The sequence below is a fragment of the Ziziphus jujuba genome, chromosome 11, assembly GCF_031755915.1.
Source record: "Ziziphus jujuba cultivar Dongzao chromosome 11, ASM3175591v1".
NCBI classification, from domain to species: domain Eukaryota; kingdom Viridiplantae; phylum Streptophyta; class Magnoliopsida; order Rosales; family Rhamnaceae; genus Ziziphus; species Ziziphus jujuba.
This window is the reverse complement of record NC_083389.1, coordinates 17,963,948-17,985,496: the sequence shown is the minus strand read 5'-3', so window position 1 is coordinate 17,985,496 and position 21,549 is coordinate 17,963,948. Positions and strand designations below refer to the sequence as shown.

The following is a 21,549-nucleotide window of genomic DNA, read 5'->3' as shown; positions in this document are numbered from 1 at the left end:
TATATGTAGCAAGAGGAATCAAGGGCAATTGAGATTTGTTATATTATTTTCTCACATAATTAATGATTCTCATTTCGAATCTGTCCATTCCATATCAAATAAAAAAAAACATATTATTGTTACCAATTTATCAAGTAATATAGAAAAATAATATATTATTATATTTTGGATAGGTAGGGTTTGGCCAAAACTTAGCATAGCCTAATCAAGCCATAGCATGGTTAGTTGGTCTAGCCATTGCAGGCTTTGTCAGGTCATAGCAACGCTTACTGAGGCATAGCAATGCTGGTATGGCCATAGTAGAGCTGGTTTAACCATTACAGGGATGGCCAAGCCATAGCAGGTCTTCATCTTCCTTGGTGTCCCAATTAATTGACTCGTGGATGAGGTAGATGTGGGTGATGCCTTTATGATAGCTAGTTTTGCCCTTTCAAGGTGCTCTAGTGGATTAAAATCCTATTTTGGTTTGTGTCACACTATTTTGTTACCACTCAAAATTCAAAAATAAAATAAAAGAGAAAAAAAATTGCAATAAAGTTACATGAGTTTTATGTGGGTAATTCTATCAAATTTATTCTTTTTTTTTTTTTTTTTTTTGTTTGTTGAAAATGAGTAATCAGACAAAAGAAAAAAAAAAGAAAAAAAGAAGGGTAGTTCGTAAAAGCAATTTAACCTAATATTTTGTCATAAAAATATATTGAAATTGATTAAATGGACAAATCTTCGCCATCACTCAATCTAACCACAACACTTAAAAAGTGTAGGTCATCTCATGACTAAAATATGACTCATGCATCGTTACCCCAAAAGCAAAAAAAAACAAAACATATGACTCATTGAGTAGCTGGCGATAGTTTTGTTTGAAGTCGTCCTCCAGTAAACTTATAGATCACATCTAACGGTTTTAAGCCAAAAAAGAAAATAAAAATAAAAATCTAACGGTCAAGATCACAGGAACACGTACATCTTCAGCATAGGTTATCGAAAATCTTTATTAAATATATTTACGGTTACCTACCAATCCATTAAGAGAGAGAGAGTGAAAAGACTCGAAGAGAACATTCCCAAGTCACATGCGCACACCGCATTACGAGTCTATTTTTTTATAAATGCTTTCACCAGTGACAACGTACACTGAAAACTGGCTATAACAGGTGGGCACTACAAGACCGCCCGACACGCACCGGCCGAACCGGTTACCAGCAGTTACTTGCACGACGTAGCGGTTGACGACGTGGATTCAATCCACACCGTTAATAGTTCCCCTTACGGCTAAAATGTGAGTTCATCAAACAGTCCCTACTCATCTTCAAGTCTCAAAAATGCAATATTAATATATGTCCAAAAACAAAGAAAAGCAATGAAAGAGAAATAAAAAGAAAGCAGGCAGAAAAAAAAAAAAAAATGCTTCAGAAAACGGACAGTAATGGCGGTGAAGATTGGTTAACAGGTCAAATCCGTAGGGAATAAAAAAGTATTATGCCACACAGAGACGGTTTGGATCAGAGTTTCAGAAACAATTAAAAAAAAAAAAAAGAAGAAGAAACCAACGGTTTCAGTGTTGGAAAGTGAAAGATAGCGTTGTATGTTCTTTTTTGGCTTTTCACCTTTTTTAAGTGATGACTGATTATTTTTTTTTAATTTATAATTATAAAATTTGTAAATTTTTGTTTGGGATTAGTTTGAATGGTTGTGGATTTAAGGAATATTTTTTTTTATTTTAAAATATAAGAAATTAAAAGAAAAAGTTAGCTTCATTGTCACGCTTCTAAAGCTGCATTTTTCATCTCTGTTCTATTCTGCTTAGACATTATTATAGCGTCTCTATTCTCTAACCTATATTTATATATATATATAGATATATATATATATATATATAAACAATTATTTCAGTGTCTATATGCAAATGGGTTGTTATGTTTAAGCACCTTGAAGAGTTTTTTCCTCTTTCGCTATTCAGTGTGAAAAATGTCGTCGGAGGTAAGAGGATTGGACTCGTGGCATGACGAGCTGGCGAGTCTAGTAGACGACACAGGGATACGATACGCCGACGATCCAATCAGACTTTCGACGCCGTCGTTTGAGGCAAGAACGGCGGCGGAGTACGTATCGAGGGAGACGGCACGGAACGACGACGGATCCGGGCAATCGGTGGGGGAGGAGGAGAGCCTGAAGGATCAGGTCAAGGGTTTTGTGATCGCTTGGGGAGAGATAGTACTTGAATTCGGGAGAGGGTGTAGGGACATTGCGCAGCAGACACTTCTTACGGAGGAATCGTACATTGTGAGGAAGCTTCGGAATCCGTGCGCTAGAGCTTCCGCGAAGCTTCGTTGCTTGAACGAGTACTTGCCCGAGGATCGAGATCCTGCTCATGCTTGGTCGGTCATTTTCTTTGTTTTCGTCCTTGCACTCGCCGGTATGTTTTTTGGCGTTCTTATGGACTAATTTGGGTTCCCTCCTGATTTTTGGTTTTTAATCTGTGATTTTTTGAAATTCCATGGCTAGTTCATTTTTGTGAAATTTTGCTTCAATTAGTTCGTAGACAGTTCTTATGTATTAATGGGGGTTTACTGATTTTGGGTTTTTAAACTCTGATTTTCAAAATTCCATAGCTAGTTCATTTTGGGGTAATATTTGCTTCAATTAGTTCATAGACACTTCTTATTGATTAATGAGGGGTTTTACTGATTTTGGGCTTTTAATCTCTGATTTTCAAAATCCATAGCTAGTTCATTTTTGTGTAATTTTGCTTTAATTATTTCATACACAGTTCTTATGGATTTGTTGGGGTTTACTGATTTTGGGTCTTTTATCTTTGCTTCCTAAATCCTTGGAGTGTTGACCCTGTGTACTCATTTTGAGGTAGTTGTTTCAGTTAGAATGTTCTAAGGGGTTATTCTAGTATTTATTATTATTCAATTAATTATTGCTATTAATTATGGGTGGAGAATTATTAGTGTGTAGTTTTTGTTGAATAAGTATTCAATGCATGTAAAAATATGGTATGATAATCTGTTCGAAAAACTTTTTACCGGGGGAAACACTACCACTTGGATATGCATACTCTAGGGATGATATGTAACTTTTGTGCAATATATCACAAATTTGGTATTTAAAAATTGCTTTCTTACTAGTAAATTTTCATTGCTTGTTTCCATAAACTCTAATGCCCAGTTGGTGGTTCACTATATGTTTTTAGTTTCTTTATATGTTTTAATCTACACACAAACTGTGTGTTCCAGTTAAGTGTGCTGGTGCAGTTCCTCCTCTTTGCTGCCTGTTTTGTGTTAAAGACGATAAATGGGTTGGATATGAATGCCGAACTGGGTTTACGCATGGGATATGTTGATCTTTAGTATGCTTGTGCTGCTTCCGACTCAATGGAGTAATTCACTTATTTATTTTCCGTGCTATCTTCTATAAATGAAGGACCAACTAGGTTTACTCTCAGGATATATTGCCTTCAGTCCACTTCTCCCATGGTCTCTGGTTTCTTCATGTTCTTTGGTCCTAGAGAAAGTTCTAGATTTCACTATTGACTGCTAATTTCATTATTATCCCTTTGTGGTATAAAGCTATATAATCATTTAATGTACATTCTTAAACATTTGCAGCCATTAGTGTCAATACCAACCAAGAAAGCGTGGTCCGAACGGTGAAAAAGGTGCAAATACATCCTCCCACTGCTACTCGTGTACTACTTCCAGATGGAAGACAGATGGCTTACCATGAACAAGGTGTCCCAGCTGACAGTGCTAGATTTTTTCTAATAGCTCCACATTCTTTTCTTTCATCCCGGCTTGCAGGTATATAAATATCCAACAATGTTAAACAATGTAATTGGTAACTTGAAGGTGCAATCCATACTCCTGGTGAAAATATTGCATGCTGGATATTAATTTGCTCATGCTATTATTTATTTATTTGTTTTTTCCACCGAAAGGTATACCGGGAATTAAAATGTCATTACTTGAAGAGTTTGGTGTTCGCTTGGTCACGTACGATCTTCCTGGTTTTGGGGAGAGTGATCCTCATCCTACAAGAAATCTTAATTCATCAGCTTTCGATATGCTTCATCTCACCAATGCTATAGGTGTTAGTGACAAGTTCTGGGTGCTTGGTCACTCAAGTGGAAGCATGCATGCTTTGGCTGCACTAAGATACATTCCTGACAGAGTCACAGGTGTGTCACTGATTTTTAATAAATCTTATATATTGTTTTAGTTACTGTTTTGATTCTTCACATACCACGCACAATCATCTTTTAGAGGCCCAAAAATATATCTTGTTATATGTTTCTAGCAATTTTAAAGTTTGCTCTTAAATCTTGATACCCCAGCCTCCTGTCACATAATTCTGGTGAAAAATTTTCTGCAAAGGCTGTTAAGTCCTGTTTCATAACAAGAGTTGCATAAGCATTCTATGTCTGCTATATTCTCTATAGTACTTGTGCATTTATGTTTTTTTAGTAATGAAAACAAGTTGATGATTGCACAAATTAAATAAACATAGACTGATATTTTGTTGATTCTTGGCTAAATTTACAGGTGCAGCTTTATTTGCCCCAATGATTAATCCGTATGAACCGGGCATGACTAATGAAGAAATGAAAAGAACATGGGAAAATTGGTTACCAAGACGAAAACTAATGTATTTCTTATCTCGTAGATTTCCAAGATTTCTCTCCTATTTCTATTGCCGAAGCTTTCTATCTGGAAAGCATGACCGGATTGATAGGTGGTTATCTCTTTCAATGGGAAAGAAGGTGAGTTTATTGTATGAAAAGTTTTACATAATATCACATTTTTGTCAACTGTCATATATTTGCTGTGAATTAGAGTGTGTGGATGAGTGTCAAGATTAACACAATAATATTATAAAATGTTTCACTAGATTGATGGGTGCCTTTGTTGTGGTTCACCATTGGACATTCAGCAGATGTTGACTTTTTTAAGAGTTCCTATTCTGCCAAGAAATGATAGCAATTAGTTCACTTCAAAACCTGTGTATCTGCATATATACATGCTTTGTGTCTGATTTCTTTGAAAATAAATGTAATTATGATTGTATAATGTCCCCCATCTGTTTTGTGGAAGTTCGATTACTTGCTCATGGCATAAGATATTGAGATTTATTGGAAAAATGAATTCAAAGAAATCCTTTTGACAAGCTATGTATTTACTTGAATGAACCTTAAGATGCCAGCAGTTCTACAACTTTTACTTTATTCTGTTATTATGGATGGCAGGATCATGAGCTAGCTATCTAAAAAAAAAATGATGAATTACATTGCATCTCCCTTTACATTTGCAGGATGAAATTCTGATTGAAGAGCCAGTATTTGAAGAATTCTTGACTAGGGATGTGGAGGAGTCAATCCGGCAGGGAAATCCAAAACCATTCAAAGAGGAAGCAACACTACTAGTATCAAACTGGGGTTTTAGTTTGTCAGATCTTCAGGTTCAGAGAAAGTGTCAGAGAAGAGGTATTGTTCCTTGGCTTATGTCCATTTACAGTAAGGCAGAATGCGAACTGACGGGATTTCTAGGCCCCATACACGTATGGCAGGTTTGTCTATATCTTCCTGGTTTGTTGCCGTACTTTGTTTTTTGGTTCTAACTATGAATACAGTAACATATACTTAAATGTAAAATTTGGTTTGAAGGTCAGTTTTAATCCTGTTTTTAGATCATATTTATCTTGTTTGGTTTGAAAGTGGAATATTGAAGATCTGAAAACTAGATTTGTTTTTTCCATCCTCACGATGCATATATGTTGAAACTTTTGAAAATTTCGATGGAAGTATTTTAGAGAGTCAACTCTCTTTGTTCTTTTTCTCTTTTTCCATCGATTTGTCTGCTAAGATGGACCAGGAAACACGGAATCTGGTTCCTTTAGCGAAGAGGTGATCAAGTAACATTTCCGAACCTTTCCCCACCTATCTGAATGTAATTTGAGAGAAAGTCATTTTTTTCTCTATGTCTTTTGGGACTGGATGGTTGTGGTGATGAATCTAGTTAGTGGACAAGCTTCGAAGATGTGGTTGTGGTGATTTGCAGAAAAATATTCTAAAAAATTTCCCATCATCTCCTTTTGTTAAGGTTCTCAGTGCATTCTCAACTCTATAATTTTCTTTACAAGTCAAGTGTATATCATGACATTGATTTCGTTCATAATGCATTAGAAGAGGCCATACTATGCCTGAAGTTTTTATTGATTATGCATTTTGTTTATATTAATCTGAACAGGGTATGGATGATAAAGTTGTTCCATCATCAATGGCTGACCATATAGCCAGAGTTATAACAGGAGTCAATTTGCACAAGCTCCCAAATGAAGGCCACTTCTCGTATTTCTATTTTTGTGATGAGTGTCACAGACGGATATTTTCTACTCTCTTTGGACCCCCACAAGGTCCACTTGACAATAAATTGGAAATGGACCAAATTCCATTGGAAGAAAGTGCAGAGCAGGTATTACCCACTGCTGCTTCTGCTACTACAGAATGACACGTAATTACTACGTCATAGTTTTTTTGTTTCAAATTTTCAGATTCTGATGTAAATACCACAGGCTGCTCCCAATGCTTTGGTGGAGCAATGAAAGATGAGATTTAGCTGTTATCTGTTTCAACGAAGTTTTGAAATGATAAAAACATTTTCTGGCAATAGGTTTTGAAAATCAAGGACGAAGCAGTTTCAATAAATATATATTTTTTTATCTGCAGTGCTAATATTATTATTATTATTATTATTTTTTGGGTTTAAATAATCATCATTCTTTCAATCTTTCAACCTCAATCCAAGTTGGACGAGGGAGCTCTACGTTCAATCAGGTGACATTCTGCAAATGTGATTGTGTTTCTTTTTGGGAGACCAGTTGAAAAGTCGGTTATATATTTATATATATATATTAATATTTTTTGCCCTTTTGAAACATGAAGCCACTGAATAAATGGAAATATATTTTTTTTTATAACATTCTAATAAAAATTTTATTTATGAATTTTATTTTATTATTTTACCTTAATTATGTTCTACACTGTCATTTTTACCTCTTGGGTGAAGGGCTACACTGCCATTCCACAAGGGAAATGGAGCTTGAATTTCTATTCATTTAATATTTGTTTTTTTAGAGAAACATTATTATATACTTTTTCTAAAATTTTGTGAGGTTGACTGCACATGCCATGTATGGTTGCTTATTGACCAGATAGAAACAGGGTTCAATAAATGTCCCAATTCCAATGTATCAGTGAATGAACCAAAAAAAGAACCTACATTTTTTTTTTTCTTTCTTTTTTTTGGTGAAAACATAAAAAAGAACTTACATTGTTAATATGGTGCAACGCATGGTGAAATATTTTGGATCCAATTTGTAGAATCCACATTTTCTATTTTAACCCCACATATTGTTAAGTTTTCGTATAAAATAATTCAAACTAGTTAGCGGTTTAGAAGATTTCTTTGCTCTTGCACAATGACTTATAAGTGGTTGTTATGTTTGATTCTTATAAAAAGGAAGATTCTAATTTAATTATATACTAGGAAAAGCCCAAATTCAAGGTTGCAAATGTTGGTGTCTTTCCATAAAAATAACACCCCCTGTTAGACCATTGCAGTAAAAGAAGACGAATTTTGTTCATGTTCCCCATGGTTGATTTTAATATTAAACTAGAAAATTTAGGTTTCAACAAAGCCTGTGCCACATAAAAATAAAATGAAATGCCTCATAATTTATTAGGTTCACTTATTCATGTATTTAATTTATATTAATTTGTGAACCATCGCATCTAAAATTTGATAACCATAATATAGTAATTAATATCCACAATATGATATCAATAGTAGCTCTAACAGAAATATGATTTTTGGTAATTTCTAATAGAAATATGCTGAAAGCAATGCTATACCCCCTTGGCTTAAGGAAAAACTTTCAAGAATTATTATTGTACCAGAAGCAAAAGGAACAAGGTGGACCACTTCACTAAACTGTTTAGCTTGCAAAGTAAACCCAGAATCCCCTTGGTCGATTTTGTAATAAAGCAACAACCAAATTCGTTAAATTTAAGCTACCAAGTGTCCATAACAACAATTTAATTGAAAGATAAAAAGGTTCACATCCTAAACAAAATCAAGTATATCACATCACTTGGTATCTAAAATTTGATAAGAACAAGCAACATTGCACTTAAGTAACAATATCATATCACTTGGTATATAAAGTTGATATGAGTATTATTTTCTTTCATTCTCTTATGATTTAACCGGTAATTGCAAGTTACAGGACAGACATGCGACTTGCAAGTCAAAATCAAATACAATAACAATGTTTACAAAATTTTCTAATAAAATACACTGTAATTGAAATTTAAACCCAAGTGGAGTTGGGGTGAAGGTAAATTAAATTATTCAAGAAAGAATGCAGGAACGTTGACAGATTTCCTTTAAAAAAAAAAAAAAAAAAAAGAGAGAAAAAAAGAAAAAGAAAAAGAAAAACACTAAAGAAGAAAGCCTAAATGGAAGATTAAACGAAATGCCAGGGGAACATTTATTCCGTCAATATTGATTTTGTAATATTAATACAGACAATGAAAATCCGACACAGCAAAATTCCAATTGTGTAATCCTAATGCTTAATTAATTCATAAAAAGAAAACGTACTATCCAAATAGTTAGGAACCTAAAGAATTATTTGAAGGACTCGCAAAACTCTTCTTTCAAAACTTTAGAGATCTTGTAAAAACTATCGCGTAAAAATGATGATCTGAATAGAGATGAAGACATCATTGATCCATCAACAAAAGTACCATCAAAAAGCAGACCCACTACCTTTGCTTCTCCCAAGCAACATATCTTTAGCTTCATTGATTTTTGATGCAAGGTAATGGCTACCACCTGCATCAGGATGGTTCGCAACCATCACCCTTCTATGAGCTTCCTTGATCTTCTCTGTTGGAGTTCTTTCCCTATCATTGTAAAGGATAATTTCAGTTTATTTATTTTTACTAAAAAAAAAAGAAAAAATTAACATATGAGTTATGAGAGTACACTTTAGATATCAGAACAAACATGTAAAAGGGAGAGACATCAATGCAATAGAAAATCCATAATATGAGATAAGAGGAAAAGCATATTTTGGATGCGAGGATCTGTCATTATCAGCGTATTCGATAAAAAATGCTCAAGCTCAAGAGATACAAAATGAGGTCTGTGGTAAAAAAAAACAAACCTTACCAAGTAATTGGACTAAGTTACTGACTCACTAACAAAATTACATTAAGAAACTTATTCAAGGAAAAAAAAAATAAAAATAAAAAAGGAAAAATAGCTCTTGGATAAATTAGTTCATTAGTCCCAAATAGTATATGTCAGTTCTAAGGCAACATACTAACGGAAAGTCCATATCACTAATGGCTTTACAGCATCATTATGAATGGTTTCTCTTCTATGTTCCAATGTAGAAAGAACAAATAACAAGCTCTGTTCCTCATACTTTAAACAAAAAAGTACCTGACTCCAAGAATCAGAGCTGCTTCCCTTCGATTCATGATTGGTTGAAAACCACCTTCATAGAATCTACGTAATGAAGCCGGTCTTGCTGTGAATGCCTGCCAAGCCAGAATACCATATCTACCAGCATAAGCAGCAGCAGCTACAGCAACTCCTGTCATCATTGCCGAAGCCTAATCGAAATTTTTACAATAACCCCATTAATTCATATATATATATATATATACATATATATAGGTAGCTTGTCCCAACACTATAAAGTAAAAAGACAAGTAACATGACCCCCTGTGAACATCAACAATCACTTTTAAGAAAAATTGAGCTGATAGGAGATAGAGAATCCTATACAAGTGCAGAGGAGTGGAGAAGAAAACAAAAATCAGAACGTGAAAAGGGAAAAGCATCTTTTTTTTTTTAATAAAAAAAAAATCAAAGCAGAAAATAGAAATTAACACATAAATAAAATTCTAAGAAATCAGGAAGCACGAGTGCATTAAAACAAAATGCAAATCACGCACTTGAGTATCCATGGAAAAGAGGAAGATAAAGGGGGATGAAAATTTTCCAAGAATTTCACTTTTGGCAAAGCCGATTATATATCTACTTAATTCCCAAGAAAATAAATAATCCTTAAAAAGGGGAAAAAAAAAAAAAAAAAAAAAAGGTCTAACCCTACTTGTCCCCTTCCTTGAGCTTTCTCGCAAACCAAACAGAAGGCCAAGCAATGAAGAGGAAAAAAAAAAAAAGGCGTAACAGAATCGTCCTAATAACGCAAAAAATTATTTTACAAATCAAAACATTTAAATATAAAACTAAAAACTAAAAACTAAATATAAATTTTTTTTTCATGAAAAGTGAGATTATGTAAAGAAACTGCTCACCATTTTAGAGATGCTCTGAAGCTCGAAGAAACTGGAACTTTCTTTAAGCGCGCGTTCTTCGGTTTTCTTTTCGCCACTAAGCCTTATAAGAGAGAAAGGTCTCTGACCGCCTCCAATAGAATAATAGTTTTATTTAATAAATAGAAAATTTAATTTTATTATGATAATAAATTACTGGACCGACTTACAACTCTTTTTTTTGAAAATTTAATTTTGTTATGATAATAAATTACTGGACCGACTTACAACTTAAAAAAAAAAAAAAAAACAATATTCCATTAATTTATTATCAAAATTATAAAACCGTTATAATCAATTTTGTTCCCCTCATGTCCTCCTACTATGTCAAATAAGGTTTTTGAATAATTGGTGTAAATGCCACATGATATTTACCGATTTTTGTACTTTGTTTATTAAATTTTGGGTGTTAAAAATTTAATATTGATTTAGGCTCTTTAACGATAAATATCAATGACAACCTTTAATTTTAACATTATTATTGCAATGACGAATGCTAAAAGATAATAATCTCATTTTTATCTAGAAAATTTTATTTACTTCTATATTTTATTTTCTATAGTACTATCATAATATATAATTTTTTTTTTTTTCCATCAACCATTCTTCAGAGTTGATGTGCTTATCCATTCAGGGACTGAAGTGCATAAAATGGTAAAGTTTAGATGATATAAGCACCAATTACCCAAGGTTTTTCTCCCTTTTTTGTTTTTGTTTTTGTTTTTTGTTTTTTTGTCTATTTGTTTTTTTTTCCCTCCTGTTTTTGTGCATCAAAATTATAAGTGCAAAGTAATTGGTATGGTAAATTCAAACTCCAAGCGGGTTGGAGAGGCAATCCAATTTGTTTCTCGATTTGAAGGATTTGCAGACCGTGGAACATAAGATTTCCCAAGATACAATGAAAAGATGTAGTTGATTTGATATCATAAACTAAAGTCTGGATCTTCCAAGGACAACTTGGACACCATTAATAGCTTGAACAAGAATTTTGATTCTGTTTCAAGATGAGAAATGCCCAACTCTTTGGCAGTCAAAACTCCGAGTAAAGCACCACGATTTTCACAGGCAAGCGCGGAGAACTTGTCTTAACCTTTAGGTCTCAAGCAACTATCACATCATCTTTATTATCTCTAACCAAAATACCCAAAGCTTCGGTCCAATAACCAACCTCATAAGATCCATATTTCCCAAAAGGTGACGGTTTCCAATAACCCCGAACATTTGACAATAAGAGACACTAAATTAGTAATTTAAAACTAGCATCTTGTGCTAACTTAATAACCAAAGGTACCAACAATCCAAACCTTTCCATATGTACCAACAAGCATTTGCAACAAAAGCTTTACAATCTTCACATCTATCTCTAGCATTATCCAATCAACCAAATAATATATCGTTCAACCAAGAACCAAAGACATATGCCCAATGCTTTCATCGTTAAGACCACATCAGAGGCAAAGATCACAAGGAATAATATGGTTTTAGCAGCATCATTAGAAGAGCTCAAAATCATATTTGTTGAAACACCATTGTTAGCAAAGTGAAGAGCATGGTATTCAGTTTTAACAGAATAAATTCCAAAACGAGTGAGATGCCAAAATGAGGAGGGTTTTATGTATATTTTTGTCTGCTTTTAGCTTTTAGGATAGCATTTTGTCTCAAAATTCAAATAATGCTTATGCCTCTATAAACATATATATATATATATATATTCAAATGATGATAGCGAAGCATTGAGGAACCTTTTTCAGCAGATGGTTGAAGGAAATGTATCAGAGAGCGAGACTCCGCTTGAAGAAAATATATCAGAAGCTAGATAAGTATTTTAAGGCAATGACCAATTGTAAATTGTGTGATCAACAGTTTTTGGTATCAATTTGGTTATGTTTTTTTATTTTTGTTAATATATATTAACAAAAACAAATAATGTAATCAAATGAATACCAAAAACTGTTGATTCCACAACTTACAATTGGTCATTGCCTTAAAATACTTATCTCGCTCTCCAATACATTTCCTTCAAGCAGAGTCTCGCTTTCTGATACATTTTCTTCAACCATCTCCAGTAAAAGGTTCCTCAATGCTTCGCTATCATCAGTTGAAACAGCTGAACCTGCGATCAATCCCTGAGCAGCAACCCTGCCTTCAAGCATGCTCACCACCGAAGACATGCTAGGCCTATTTGCTGCGGACAAATTGGTACATCGTAAAGCCACATTGATTGCCACCATCACCTCTTCTTCTTGGCCATAGTCTGAGCCTAACCTTGGATCTACTAGCTCCATCAAATTCTCTTTCTCTTTTAGATCACGTACCTAGAAACACGGGAAAGAGAAAAAATAAAGTCAAATATGTAATTTTGGATATTCTGCATCAGAATCCAAATTTCATTGCTTTGAAGATTTTGATCAAGTCAAAGATTGTTAAGACTTGATAATTTGTGGGGAAAAGTCATCTTTTAATAGGTTTCAGCATCAAAAGTTCTAATGCCATATGATTATACATATATGATTACTGAGAAAATTGCCATGTATATAGATGCTTAAGGGATTTCAAGAACTATTGTAATTTCTGCTCTGAACCTGTTGCAGTGATACTAAGAATTCTATTTTTCTTGCTTTTAGTGTCAAGTATGGTAGAAGAGCAAAGTAATATGAAAAAGAAATCATCTCTATTGACACAGCAAAAATCTCAATGCATTCGTATTACCCAATAAATTTGTGTCCTCCCTAGAAATTAAGCTGATGAAGAGGAAATACAAAATAAAACTTAACCCATCAAGAAGATTTGAGAACTCATCACTTGGCCTGAAACTTGAGTTGCTCTTCCCCATGACAATCTCTAAAGCTACAATTCCAAAGTGTATACATCTGCTTTGTCTGTTAGTAACCTCTCATTGCATACTCAGGAGCCATATAACCTCTGAAAACAACATAGACATCACCGTATTAGCAAGTATACATATATATCATATACGTACACATTAACAATTGTCTTATCTAAGATCATTTTGTCCAAGAAGGCACCATATGACGGGGGCGTTATACAAAAATTTAAAGACCATAGAACATGTGGTGCGGCATATTCCCTGATAAAAAGTTCTTGGAAAACAGAGAAGCTGTTTCTTATTGCCTTTTACACACCACATATCCCTATGTAACCACATATACCTATGTAGTTCCATGAGGTAATGGACACATCTCAAGAAACTTGTAGACATATTGGGATATCTGCAGTCATATATATATATATATATATATCATTAAAATATCATATGGCCTTAACAGTTCACTATTTCCCTGTTAAGTTGTCACAGAATACTCGAATTAAAAAATTCTACAAATCCCACCTAACTATATGCATTTCTTAATTCTAAGAAATAGAAATAGAAATAACCATATAAATAAAATTCTAAGAAATTAGGAAGCACAAGTCCATTAAAACAAAATGCAAATCACCCAGTTGAGTATCCATGGAAAAGAGGAAGATAAAGGGGGATGAAAATTTTCCAAGAATTTTGCTTTGGCAAAGCTGATAATATATTTCCTTAATTCCCAAGAAAATAAATAATCCTTAAAAAGGGGGAAAAAAAAAAATTCTAACCCTACTTGTCCCTTTCCTTTAGCTTTCTCGCAAACCAAACAGAGAGCCAAACAATGAAGAGAAATAAAAAAAAAAAAAAAATCCCGCATACCAGAATCGTCTATAATCAGAAATCTCATAGAAAGAGCAATTCTAAAATCTTCTGCTTTCGTTCCCTAATAACTCACAAATTATTTTACAAATTAAACCAATTTAATATAAAACTAAAAACTAAATATAAAGAAAATTTCATGAAAAGTGAGATTATCTAAAGGAACTTCTCACCATTTTAGCAATGCTCTGAAGCTCGAAGAAACCGGAACTTTCTTCAAGCGCGCGTGCTTCAGTTTTCGCTTCAGTTTTCTTTAGTTTTACGAGTCTTTCGCCACTTCGCCTTATTATAAGAGAAAGGTCATACCTCTGTTTTGGCAGGGCTTTTTTTTTTTTTGGTTGCTTAAAAACTCGGATTAAAATTTTTTTTATCGGAAAATAAAAATATTTCACAAAAATCAATAAATATTAATTGATAAAAAAATCAATAAATATTATATAAAAATTTAATAACTATTTAATACAGATTAATAATAATTTAATATAATTTTTTATTTATAATTAAAAACTTATTAGTTTTTTAATAAAAAAATTTTTTAAAAAAATTTATTATACAAAATTTTATAAACTAAATTTTTATTTTTATAAATTATACCAAACGGACTTTTAGTTTTATCATCTCCAATAGAATAATAATTTTATTTAATAAATAGAAATTTTCATTTTATTATAATAATAAATTATTGTACCGATTTACAGCCTAGTTTTTCCTTTTTTGGACAAATATTCCCTTAATTTATTATTAAAATTGGGGAAGATTCAAAACTTTAATTCTTTGACGAACATTTCTAATTTGCCAACTCTTTCCTCATCTTTTCGATTTAAAGATAACAATCCACTTGAAATAAAAATTGTTTACCTGAAAAAAATAATGCTAATCGAAGAAAAAAGATTATATAATTATTATTTATTTTTTTCCAACTGAGTTATAAAACCATTAAAATCATTTTTTTCCTCATGTTCTCCTACCATGTTAAATAAGGTTTTTGAATAATTGGTGTAAATGCCACATGATATTTACTGATTTTGCACTTTGGTTATTAAATTGTTTTTTGCTAAAAACTTTGGTTATTAAATTTTGTTTTGCTAAAAACTTTGGTTATTAAATTTTGTTTGTTGAAAATTTAACATTGGTATAGGCTTTCTAACAGTAAATATCAATGACAACTTTTAATTTTAACATTATTATTGCAATGACAAATGCTAAAAGATAACGAGGCCAAATTTTAAAATTTATTTTAATTAAATTATCATTCTTTCATTATATTAAATTTTAATCACATTTATTAATAATGCCGAATTTTTAAATTTATTTTAATTATATTATCATTCTTTCATTATTATTAAATTCTAATCACAGCATTTATTCAACATATCTTTTATTTATCATTTTATTTTATTTTATTTTATTTTTTTATCTACCAACATTTTATTTACTACTATATATATTTTCCCTATAGTACCATCACAATATATAACCCTTTTTTTATTTTTTATTTTTTTCATCAACCATTCTTCAGAGTTGATGTGATTATCCATTCAGGGACTAAAGTGCATGAAATGGTGATATAACACCAATTGCCTAAGGTTTTTCCTCCTCCTCCTTCTTCTTCTTCTTCGTCTATTTTTTATTTTATATTTTATATTTTATTATTATTATTATTTTTCCTCTTTGGTTTTGAAAAGGCAAATCATTATTATATAATGTATCATTCAACCATGAACCAAAGTCATATGCCCAATGCTTTTATTGTGAAGACCACAGGGAATAATATGGTTATCGTTGACTCATTTTTACAAAGTTACCATACAATTTCATCTTTCTTGCGCCTTAAAATTCCATATTGATTTCCATAGTTTTTAGCAGCATCATAAGAGCTCAAAATCATATTTGTTGAAACACTATTTTTAGCAAAATGAAGAGCATGGTATGCAGATTTAACAGAATAAATTCCAAAACTAGTGAGAGGCCACATTAAAGAATCTCTTCCTCCCAAAATGAGGAGGGTTTTATGCATATATTCATCTGCTTTTATCTTTTAGGATAGCATTTTGTCCCAAAATTCAAATAATGCTTATGCTTCCTGCCATTTTCTATAAGCACACATATACATAAAAATATATATATTAAAAAAAAAAAAAAACCAAATGAATACCAAAAACAGTTGATTCCACAATTTAGAATTGGTCATTGCGTTGAAATATTTATCTCATTCTCTGATACAATTACTTGAAGCGAAATCTCGCTCATCTGCTCAAAAAGGTTACTCAATGACTCACCATCATCATTTGAAACAGTTGAACCTGAGATCGACTCCTGAGCAGCAACCCTGCCTTCAAGCATGCTCACCACTGAAGACATGCTAGGCCTATTTGCTGAGGACACATTGGTACAACGTAAAGCCACATCGATTGCCACCATCACCTCTTCTTGATCATAGTCCGAGCCTAACCTTTGATCTACTATTTCCTTCAAATTCCCTTTCTCTTTTAGATCAGGTACCTAGAAATAAGGGAAAGAGAAAAAATAAAATAAAATATGTAATTTTGGATATTCTGAGTCAGAATCCAAATTTCATTGCTTTGAAAATTTTGATCAAGTCAAAGATTGTTAAGACTGGATAATTTGTGGGGAAAAGTCATCTTTTAATAGGTTTGAGCATCAAAAGTTCTATTGCCATATGAATATACATATATAATTATAGAGAAAATTGCCATATATATAGATGCTTAAGGAATTTCAAGAACTAGTGTAATTTCTGCTTTGAGCCTGTTGCAGCGATATTAAGAATTCTATTTTTCTTGTTTTTAGTGTCAAGTGTGGTAGAAGAGCAAAGTAATATGAGAAAGAAATCATCTCTACTGACACAGCAAAAATCTCAATGCATCCGTATTACCCAATAAATTTGTGCCCTCTGGAAATTAAGCTGACGATGAGGAAATACAAAATACAACTTACCCAATCAAGAAGATCTAAGAACTCATCACTTGGCCTGAAACTTAATTTGCTCTTCCCCATGACAATCTCTAAAGCTACAATTCCAAAGCTGTATACATCTGCATTGTCTGTCAAGTAACCTCTCAGTGCGTACTCAGGAGCCATATAACCTCTGAAAACACCATAGACATTGCCATATTAGCAACTATATATATAATATTACAATTCTCTTATCTAAGGTCATTCCGTCCAGGAAAGCGCCATATGATGGGGGGCATTATACAAAAATTTAAAACCATAGAACACGTGGTGAGGCATATTCCCTGATAGAAAGTTCTTGGACAGCAGAGAAGCTGTTTCTTATTGCCTTTTACACACCACATGTACATATGTAGTTCCATGAGGTAATGGACACATCTCAAGCAACTTGTAGGCATATTGGGATTTCTGCAGTTATATATACCAATAAAACATCATATGGCCTTAACAGTTCACTATTTCCCTGTTAAGTGATCTCAGAATACTTAAATGAAAAATTCTACAAATGCCACCTAACTATATGCCTTTCTTAATTGTGATTCTGACATACAAATTATAGTCCTCCCTCAGATTTTTGTTCCTATAAACCTGACTCATACACACAAACAAACACACAACTTCTGAAGTATAAAATACTGGGAAGTGAAGGGAAGAGAGCGCGCTCACATGGTTCCAGCTATTCGTGTTCTAATATGGCTGCCCACTTGTTCATCTAGCTTCGCCAGACCAAAGTCGGAGATCTTGGCGTTAAAATCCTTATCGAGGAGAACATTGGCTGCCTTTATGTCTCTATGAACAATTTTGAACCTTGATTCCTCATGAAGATATGCTAACCCCTTTGCTACACCCAAGCATATCTTCTTTCTTGTTGGCCAATCTAGCCCGCTCCGGTTTTCATCATTACCTGTAAGTTAAAAGCGAAAAAGAGAAGTCAGTTTCCCATCTTATACTACAGTTCTGAAGATTTTAGACAAGCAATTTACCAAAAAGTGCATGGGCAAGGTTGTTGTTTTCCATGTATTCATAGACAAGCAGCAATTGATCTCCTTCAATACACCAACCATAAAGCCTCACAAGATTAGGGTGCTCCAATGTAGATATAATGCTGATCTCATTAATGAATTCTCGATTCCCTTACCTTGATCTAGCTGAGAGCTGCTTGACAGCAATTAAAGAGCCATCTGAGAGCACACCCTGAGAATCAAACAGATAAAAAATTGGGGATCAAATGCTTTATGTTAATTTAACATTCACTCCAAAACCTTAAAACTGTTAAACTAACATAAGTTAACAAAAATGGGATTAGCAGCTCAAAATCCCAAAATCTTAAATTGTTACAAAGTGAGTTCAACAATCTAATGTAAGCTAACGTGCCAGACAGTTTACATATTGAGCTATAATTTTGTTTTTTTATTTTTATGTTAATCGATACGACTAATGTGGTAACAACGTGGCAGAAAAATTATCACTTACCTTTGTTGTGGTTCTCTGACCACTTTAGAGAAGAAATATGATAAGAAAAATAAAAAGAATTCTATTACTCTCTTGAAATAGAATATAAAAATAAAAACTTCTCTCGTGGAAATTTTCACGTGGAACCTCTCTCTACACTGTCAAATTCTCTCTGGAATTGCTCACTCTTCTCTCAAGCTCTCTCTGGAACTTAAACACTCTCTCTCTCTCGGAGTTTTCTCTCAATATTCCTCACTTGGGATAATATTGAGCTTGCTCTCTTGGCTTGCTTGCATGCAACGGGATGGAGCCTATTTATAGGCTTACAAAGTCGGTTGCATGGCCACAATCTTCAACAGCTTCTGACAATAGCCCACAATTGTTGAGCAATCCATTTTCGGTGTTAAATGCAGCAATGGCCATTGTTAAAGATGGTGGCTGTGCAGTCTTCACACTGTCGGTGCAGTGGTGGTGCGGCTGGACTTCACAATTCTCCCCCTCCAGCCGCATTTAAAACTGATGGTCATCTGCCATCCATTCCGGCTATGTCTCTGCATAGCTTCAGCTTCTCTTGAGCAACAACTTTTGTTAGCATATCTGCTGGATTCTCTTTTGTGTGGATCTTCATCAGTTTCAGCAACTGTTGATCTATTACTTCGCGTATCCAATGATAGCGGATATCAATGTGCTTTGTACGGGAATGATACATTGAGTTTTTGCTCAAATCCATGGCACTTTGGTTATCACAATGTATCTTGTAGTCTTCTTGCCTGATGCCCAATTCTATGAGAAAACACTTTAACCACAACATTTCCTTACCTGCTTCCGCTGCGGCAATGTACTCTGCTTCAGTAGTGGATAAAGCAACACACTTCTGCAATCTTGACTGCCATGACACAGCTCCCCCCGCAAAAGTGTAGAGATAACCTGATGTAGACTTTCTATTATCAGGGTCTCCAGCCATATCTGCATCTGTATAGCCTTCTAAGATTGGATCACCTCCCTCGTAGCACAAGCACAGCTTCGATGTACCTTTAAGATACCTGAGAATCCATTTGACTGCTTCCCAGTGTTTCTTTCCAGGATTTGAAAGAAATCTACTCACAACACCTACTGCGTGAGCAATGTCTGGTCTGGTACACACCATTGCATACATCAGACTTCCTACCGCTGAAGAATATGGTACTGAAGCCATCTCCTCTATCTCTTCTTTGGATGAGGGGCACAATCTCTTACTCAACTTGAAATGATTTGCAAGTGGAATGCTGACCGGTTTGGCTTTATCCATGTTGAATCTCTTTATCACCCGTTCAACATACTTCTCTTGAGATAGCCATAACCTTCTATTCTTCCTGTCTCGGATTATTTGCATTCCCAAAATTTGTTGAGCTGGTCCTAAGTCTTTCATATCAAAGGACTTAGACAATTCTTTCTTCAGCTGACTAATCTTCATTGCATCTTGTCCAACGATCAACATGTCGTCCACATATAGCAAAAGTGCAATGAAGTTTCCACCTGAAAATTTTTGAATATAAACACACTGGTCTGCTGCAGTCTTTTTATAGCCTTGACTCACCATAAACGAGTCAAACTTCTTATACCATTGTCTTGGTGCTTGCTTGAGGCCATACAAGCTCTTCTTCAGCTTGCATACGAGGTTTTCTTTCCCTGAAACCTCAAATCCTTCTGGCTGCTCCATGTAGATTTCTTCATGTAAATCACCGTGAAGAAATGCTGTCTTCACATCCATCTGTTCAAGCTCTAGGTTTAGACTTGCTACTAAACCAAAAATGACTCGAATTGAAGTCATTTTTACCACTGGTGAAAAAATCTCATCAAAGTTAATTCCTTTCTTCTGAAGAAATCCTTTGACCACCAATCGGGCTTTGTGTTTCACCACCTTTCCGCTGCCATCTTTCTTGAGCTTGAACACCCATTTATTCTTTAGTGCCTTCTTTCCTGTTGGAAGTTCAACCAACTCATAAGTATGATTTTTCTGCAAGGATTCCATCTCATCTTGCATTGCTTGCAGCCACTTTTCCTTCTCTTGATGAGAAACAACTTCCTGGAAACTCTCTGGCTCCCCCTCTTCAGTAAGCAGAATATACTCAGATTCTGGAAATCTCTTTGATGGAATTCGGCCTCGCTCAGATCTCCGAACTTGTAAACCACTGGTTTCAGGAGGTGTACCATCATCTGACCGCTGTGATGGCCCTGCAGCTGCTTGAGAGGATTGAGTCTCCCCCTGCTCAATATCCCCTTCTTCCTCCTGGTCTGCTTTTGGTATATCTTCATGCACCTCATTATCCTCTGTGGCTATTTGTGCTGGTGCTGGATTAGGACAAAACTTCTCGGCACTAGAACTACAATTAGGAGACATTCTGGGCTTTTCAATGTCTTCCATTGTCTGGTTTTCATGGAATACTACATCCCTGCTTCTAATAACCTTCTTTGTTTTCGGGTCCCATAACCTGTATCCGAATTCTTCATCTCCATATCCTATAAAGATGCATGAAGTAGATCTTGCATCGAGCTTCTGTCTGAGCTCCTTGGATACATGTACATAAGCTAAACAACCAAACACTCTTAAATGAGAGTAGGAGGGAATCTTACTCGACCACACTTTCTCCGGAATTTCAAAATTCAACGGTACTGACGGTGATCTGTTGATTAAATAGCAGGTGGCACGAATAGCTTCTCCCCATAATGGCTTTGGCAGCTTAGCCATACTGATCATACTTCTGACCTTTTCCATAATGGTTTGGTTCATTCTTTCGGCTATTCCATTATGTTGTGGGGTGCGAGGGACCGTCCTCTCATGTCGAATGTCGTGTCTTCTGCAGTAGGCATCGAACTCCTTGGAAGTATACTCACCTCCATTATCTGAGCGGAGACATTTCAGCTTCTTTCCTGTTTCACGCTCTACCATGGTATGAAACAGTTTGAAGTAATCCAATACCTGGTCCTTTGTCTTCAAGAAATATACCCAAACCTTTCGAGAAGCATCATCAATGAA

At 34.2% G+C, this 21,549-nt stretch overlaps 3 protein-coding genes and 1 pseudogene across 8 annotated transcripts; 1 reads left to right on the top strand and 3 right to left on the bottom strand.

Annotated features, from left to right (window-relative positions):
* The first annotated feature begins 1,353 nt into the window (after positions 1-1,353).
* LOC107403576 (uncharacterized) lies at positions 1,354-8,792 on the top strand. Of its 4 annotated transcripts, none has more exons than XM_016043935.4 (8): positions 1,354-1,583; positions 1,961-2,416; positions 3,615-3,806; positions 3,944-4,183; positions 4,548-4,765; positions 5,314-5,568; positions 6,249-6,473; positions 6,531-8,792. In XM_016043935.4, the coding sequence occupies exons 2-8, from the start codon at positions 1,969-1,971 to the stop codon at positions 6,615-6,617; spliced, it is 1,665 nt and encodes a 554-aa protein (XP_015899421.3). In that variant the 5' UTR covers positions 1,354-1,583; positions 1,961-1,968; the 3' UTR covers positions 6,618-8,792. The 4 variants fall into 4 exon arrangements, with proteins under 4 accessions (XP_015899421.3, XP_060668689.1, XP_015899423.3 ...); XM_060812706.1 differs by having other exon boundaries at positions 1,894-2,416; XM_016043937.4 differs by having other exon boundaries at positions 1,355-1,583; positions 6,553-8,792.
* On the bottom strand, positions 8,522-14,438 carry LOC107432752 (mitochondrial import inner membrane translocase subunit TIM14-2). Of its 3 annotated transcripts, none has more exons than XM_060812707.1 (5): positions 14,279-14,438; positions 13,121-13,333; positions 10,394-12,726; positions 9,513-9,685; positions 8,522-8,968 (listed from the first exon to the last, which is right to left on the bottom strand). In XM_060812707.1, exons 3-5 carry the CDS (start codon positions 10,394-10,396, stop codon positions 8,812-8,814), a joined length of 333 nt encoding a protein of 110 aa, XP_060668690.1. In that variant the 5' UTR covers positions 10,397-12,726; positions 13,121-13,333; positions 14,279-14,438; the 3' UTR covers positions 8,522-8,811. The 3 variants fall into 3 exon arrangements, with proteins under 3 accessions (XP_060668690.1, XP_060668691.1, XP_060668692.1); XM_060812708.1 differs by having other exon boundaries at positions 13,171-13,333; XM_060812709.1 differs by having other exon boundaries at positions 13,186-13,333.
* LOC132800030 (probable LRR receptor-like serine/threonine-protein kinase At1g07650) lies at positions 12,388-15,993 on the bottom strand. The gene is made up of 2 exons (XM_060812921.1): positions 15,916-15,993; positions 12,388-12,726 (listed from the first exon to the last, which is right to left on the bottom strand). Exons 1-2 carry the CDS (start codon positions 15,991-15,993, stop codon positions 12,388-12,390), a joined length of 417 nt encoding a protein of 138 aa, XP_060668904.1.
* A 299-nt stretch (positions 15,994-16,292) lies between these two features.
* Positions 16,293-21,549, bottom strand: part of LOC112488842 (probable LRR receptor-like serine/threonine-protein kinase At1g53430) — a 74,976-nt pseudogene continuing 69,719 nt past the window's right edge.

Excerpts from the sequence above, each read along its gene's own strand:
- LOC107403576 (XM_016043935.4), top strand. The coding sequence starts at position 1,969 with ATGTCGTCGGAGGTAAGAGGATTGGACTCGTGGCATGACGAGCTGGCG. Across the intron at positions 3,807-3,943 it reads TCTTTCATCCCGGCTTGCAG|GTATACCGGGAATTAAAATG; the intron begins GTATATAAATAT and ends TTCCACCGAAAG. Across the intron at positions 6,474-6,530 it reads TGGAAGAAAGTGCAGAGCAG|TTTTTTTGTTTCAAATTTTC; the intron begins GTATTACCCACT and ends ACTACGTCATAG.
- LOC132800030 (XM_060812921.1), bottom strand. The coding sequence starts at position 15,993 with ATGATTTTGAGCTCTTATGATGCTGCTAAAAACTATGGAAATCAATAT. Across the intron at positions 12,727-15,915 it reads GGCGCAAGAAAGATGAAATT|GTACGTGATCTAAAAGAGAA; the intron begins GTATGGTAACTT and ends CCGTGTTTCTAG.
- LOC107432752 (XM_060812707.1), bottom strand. Across the intron at positions 8,969-9,512 it reads GCTCTGATTCTTGGAGTCAG|GGAAAGAACTCCAACAGAGA; the intron begins GTACTTTTTTGT and ends TTACAATGATAG.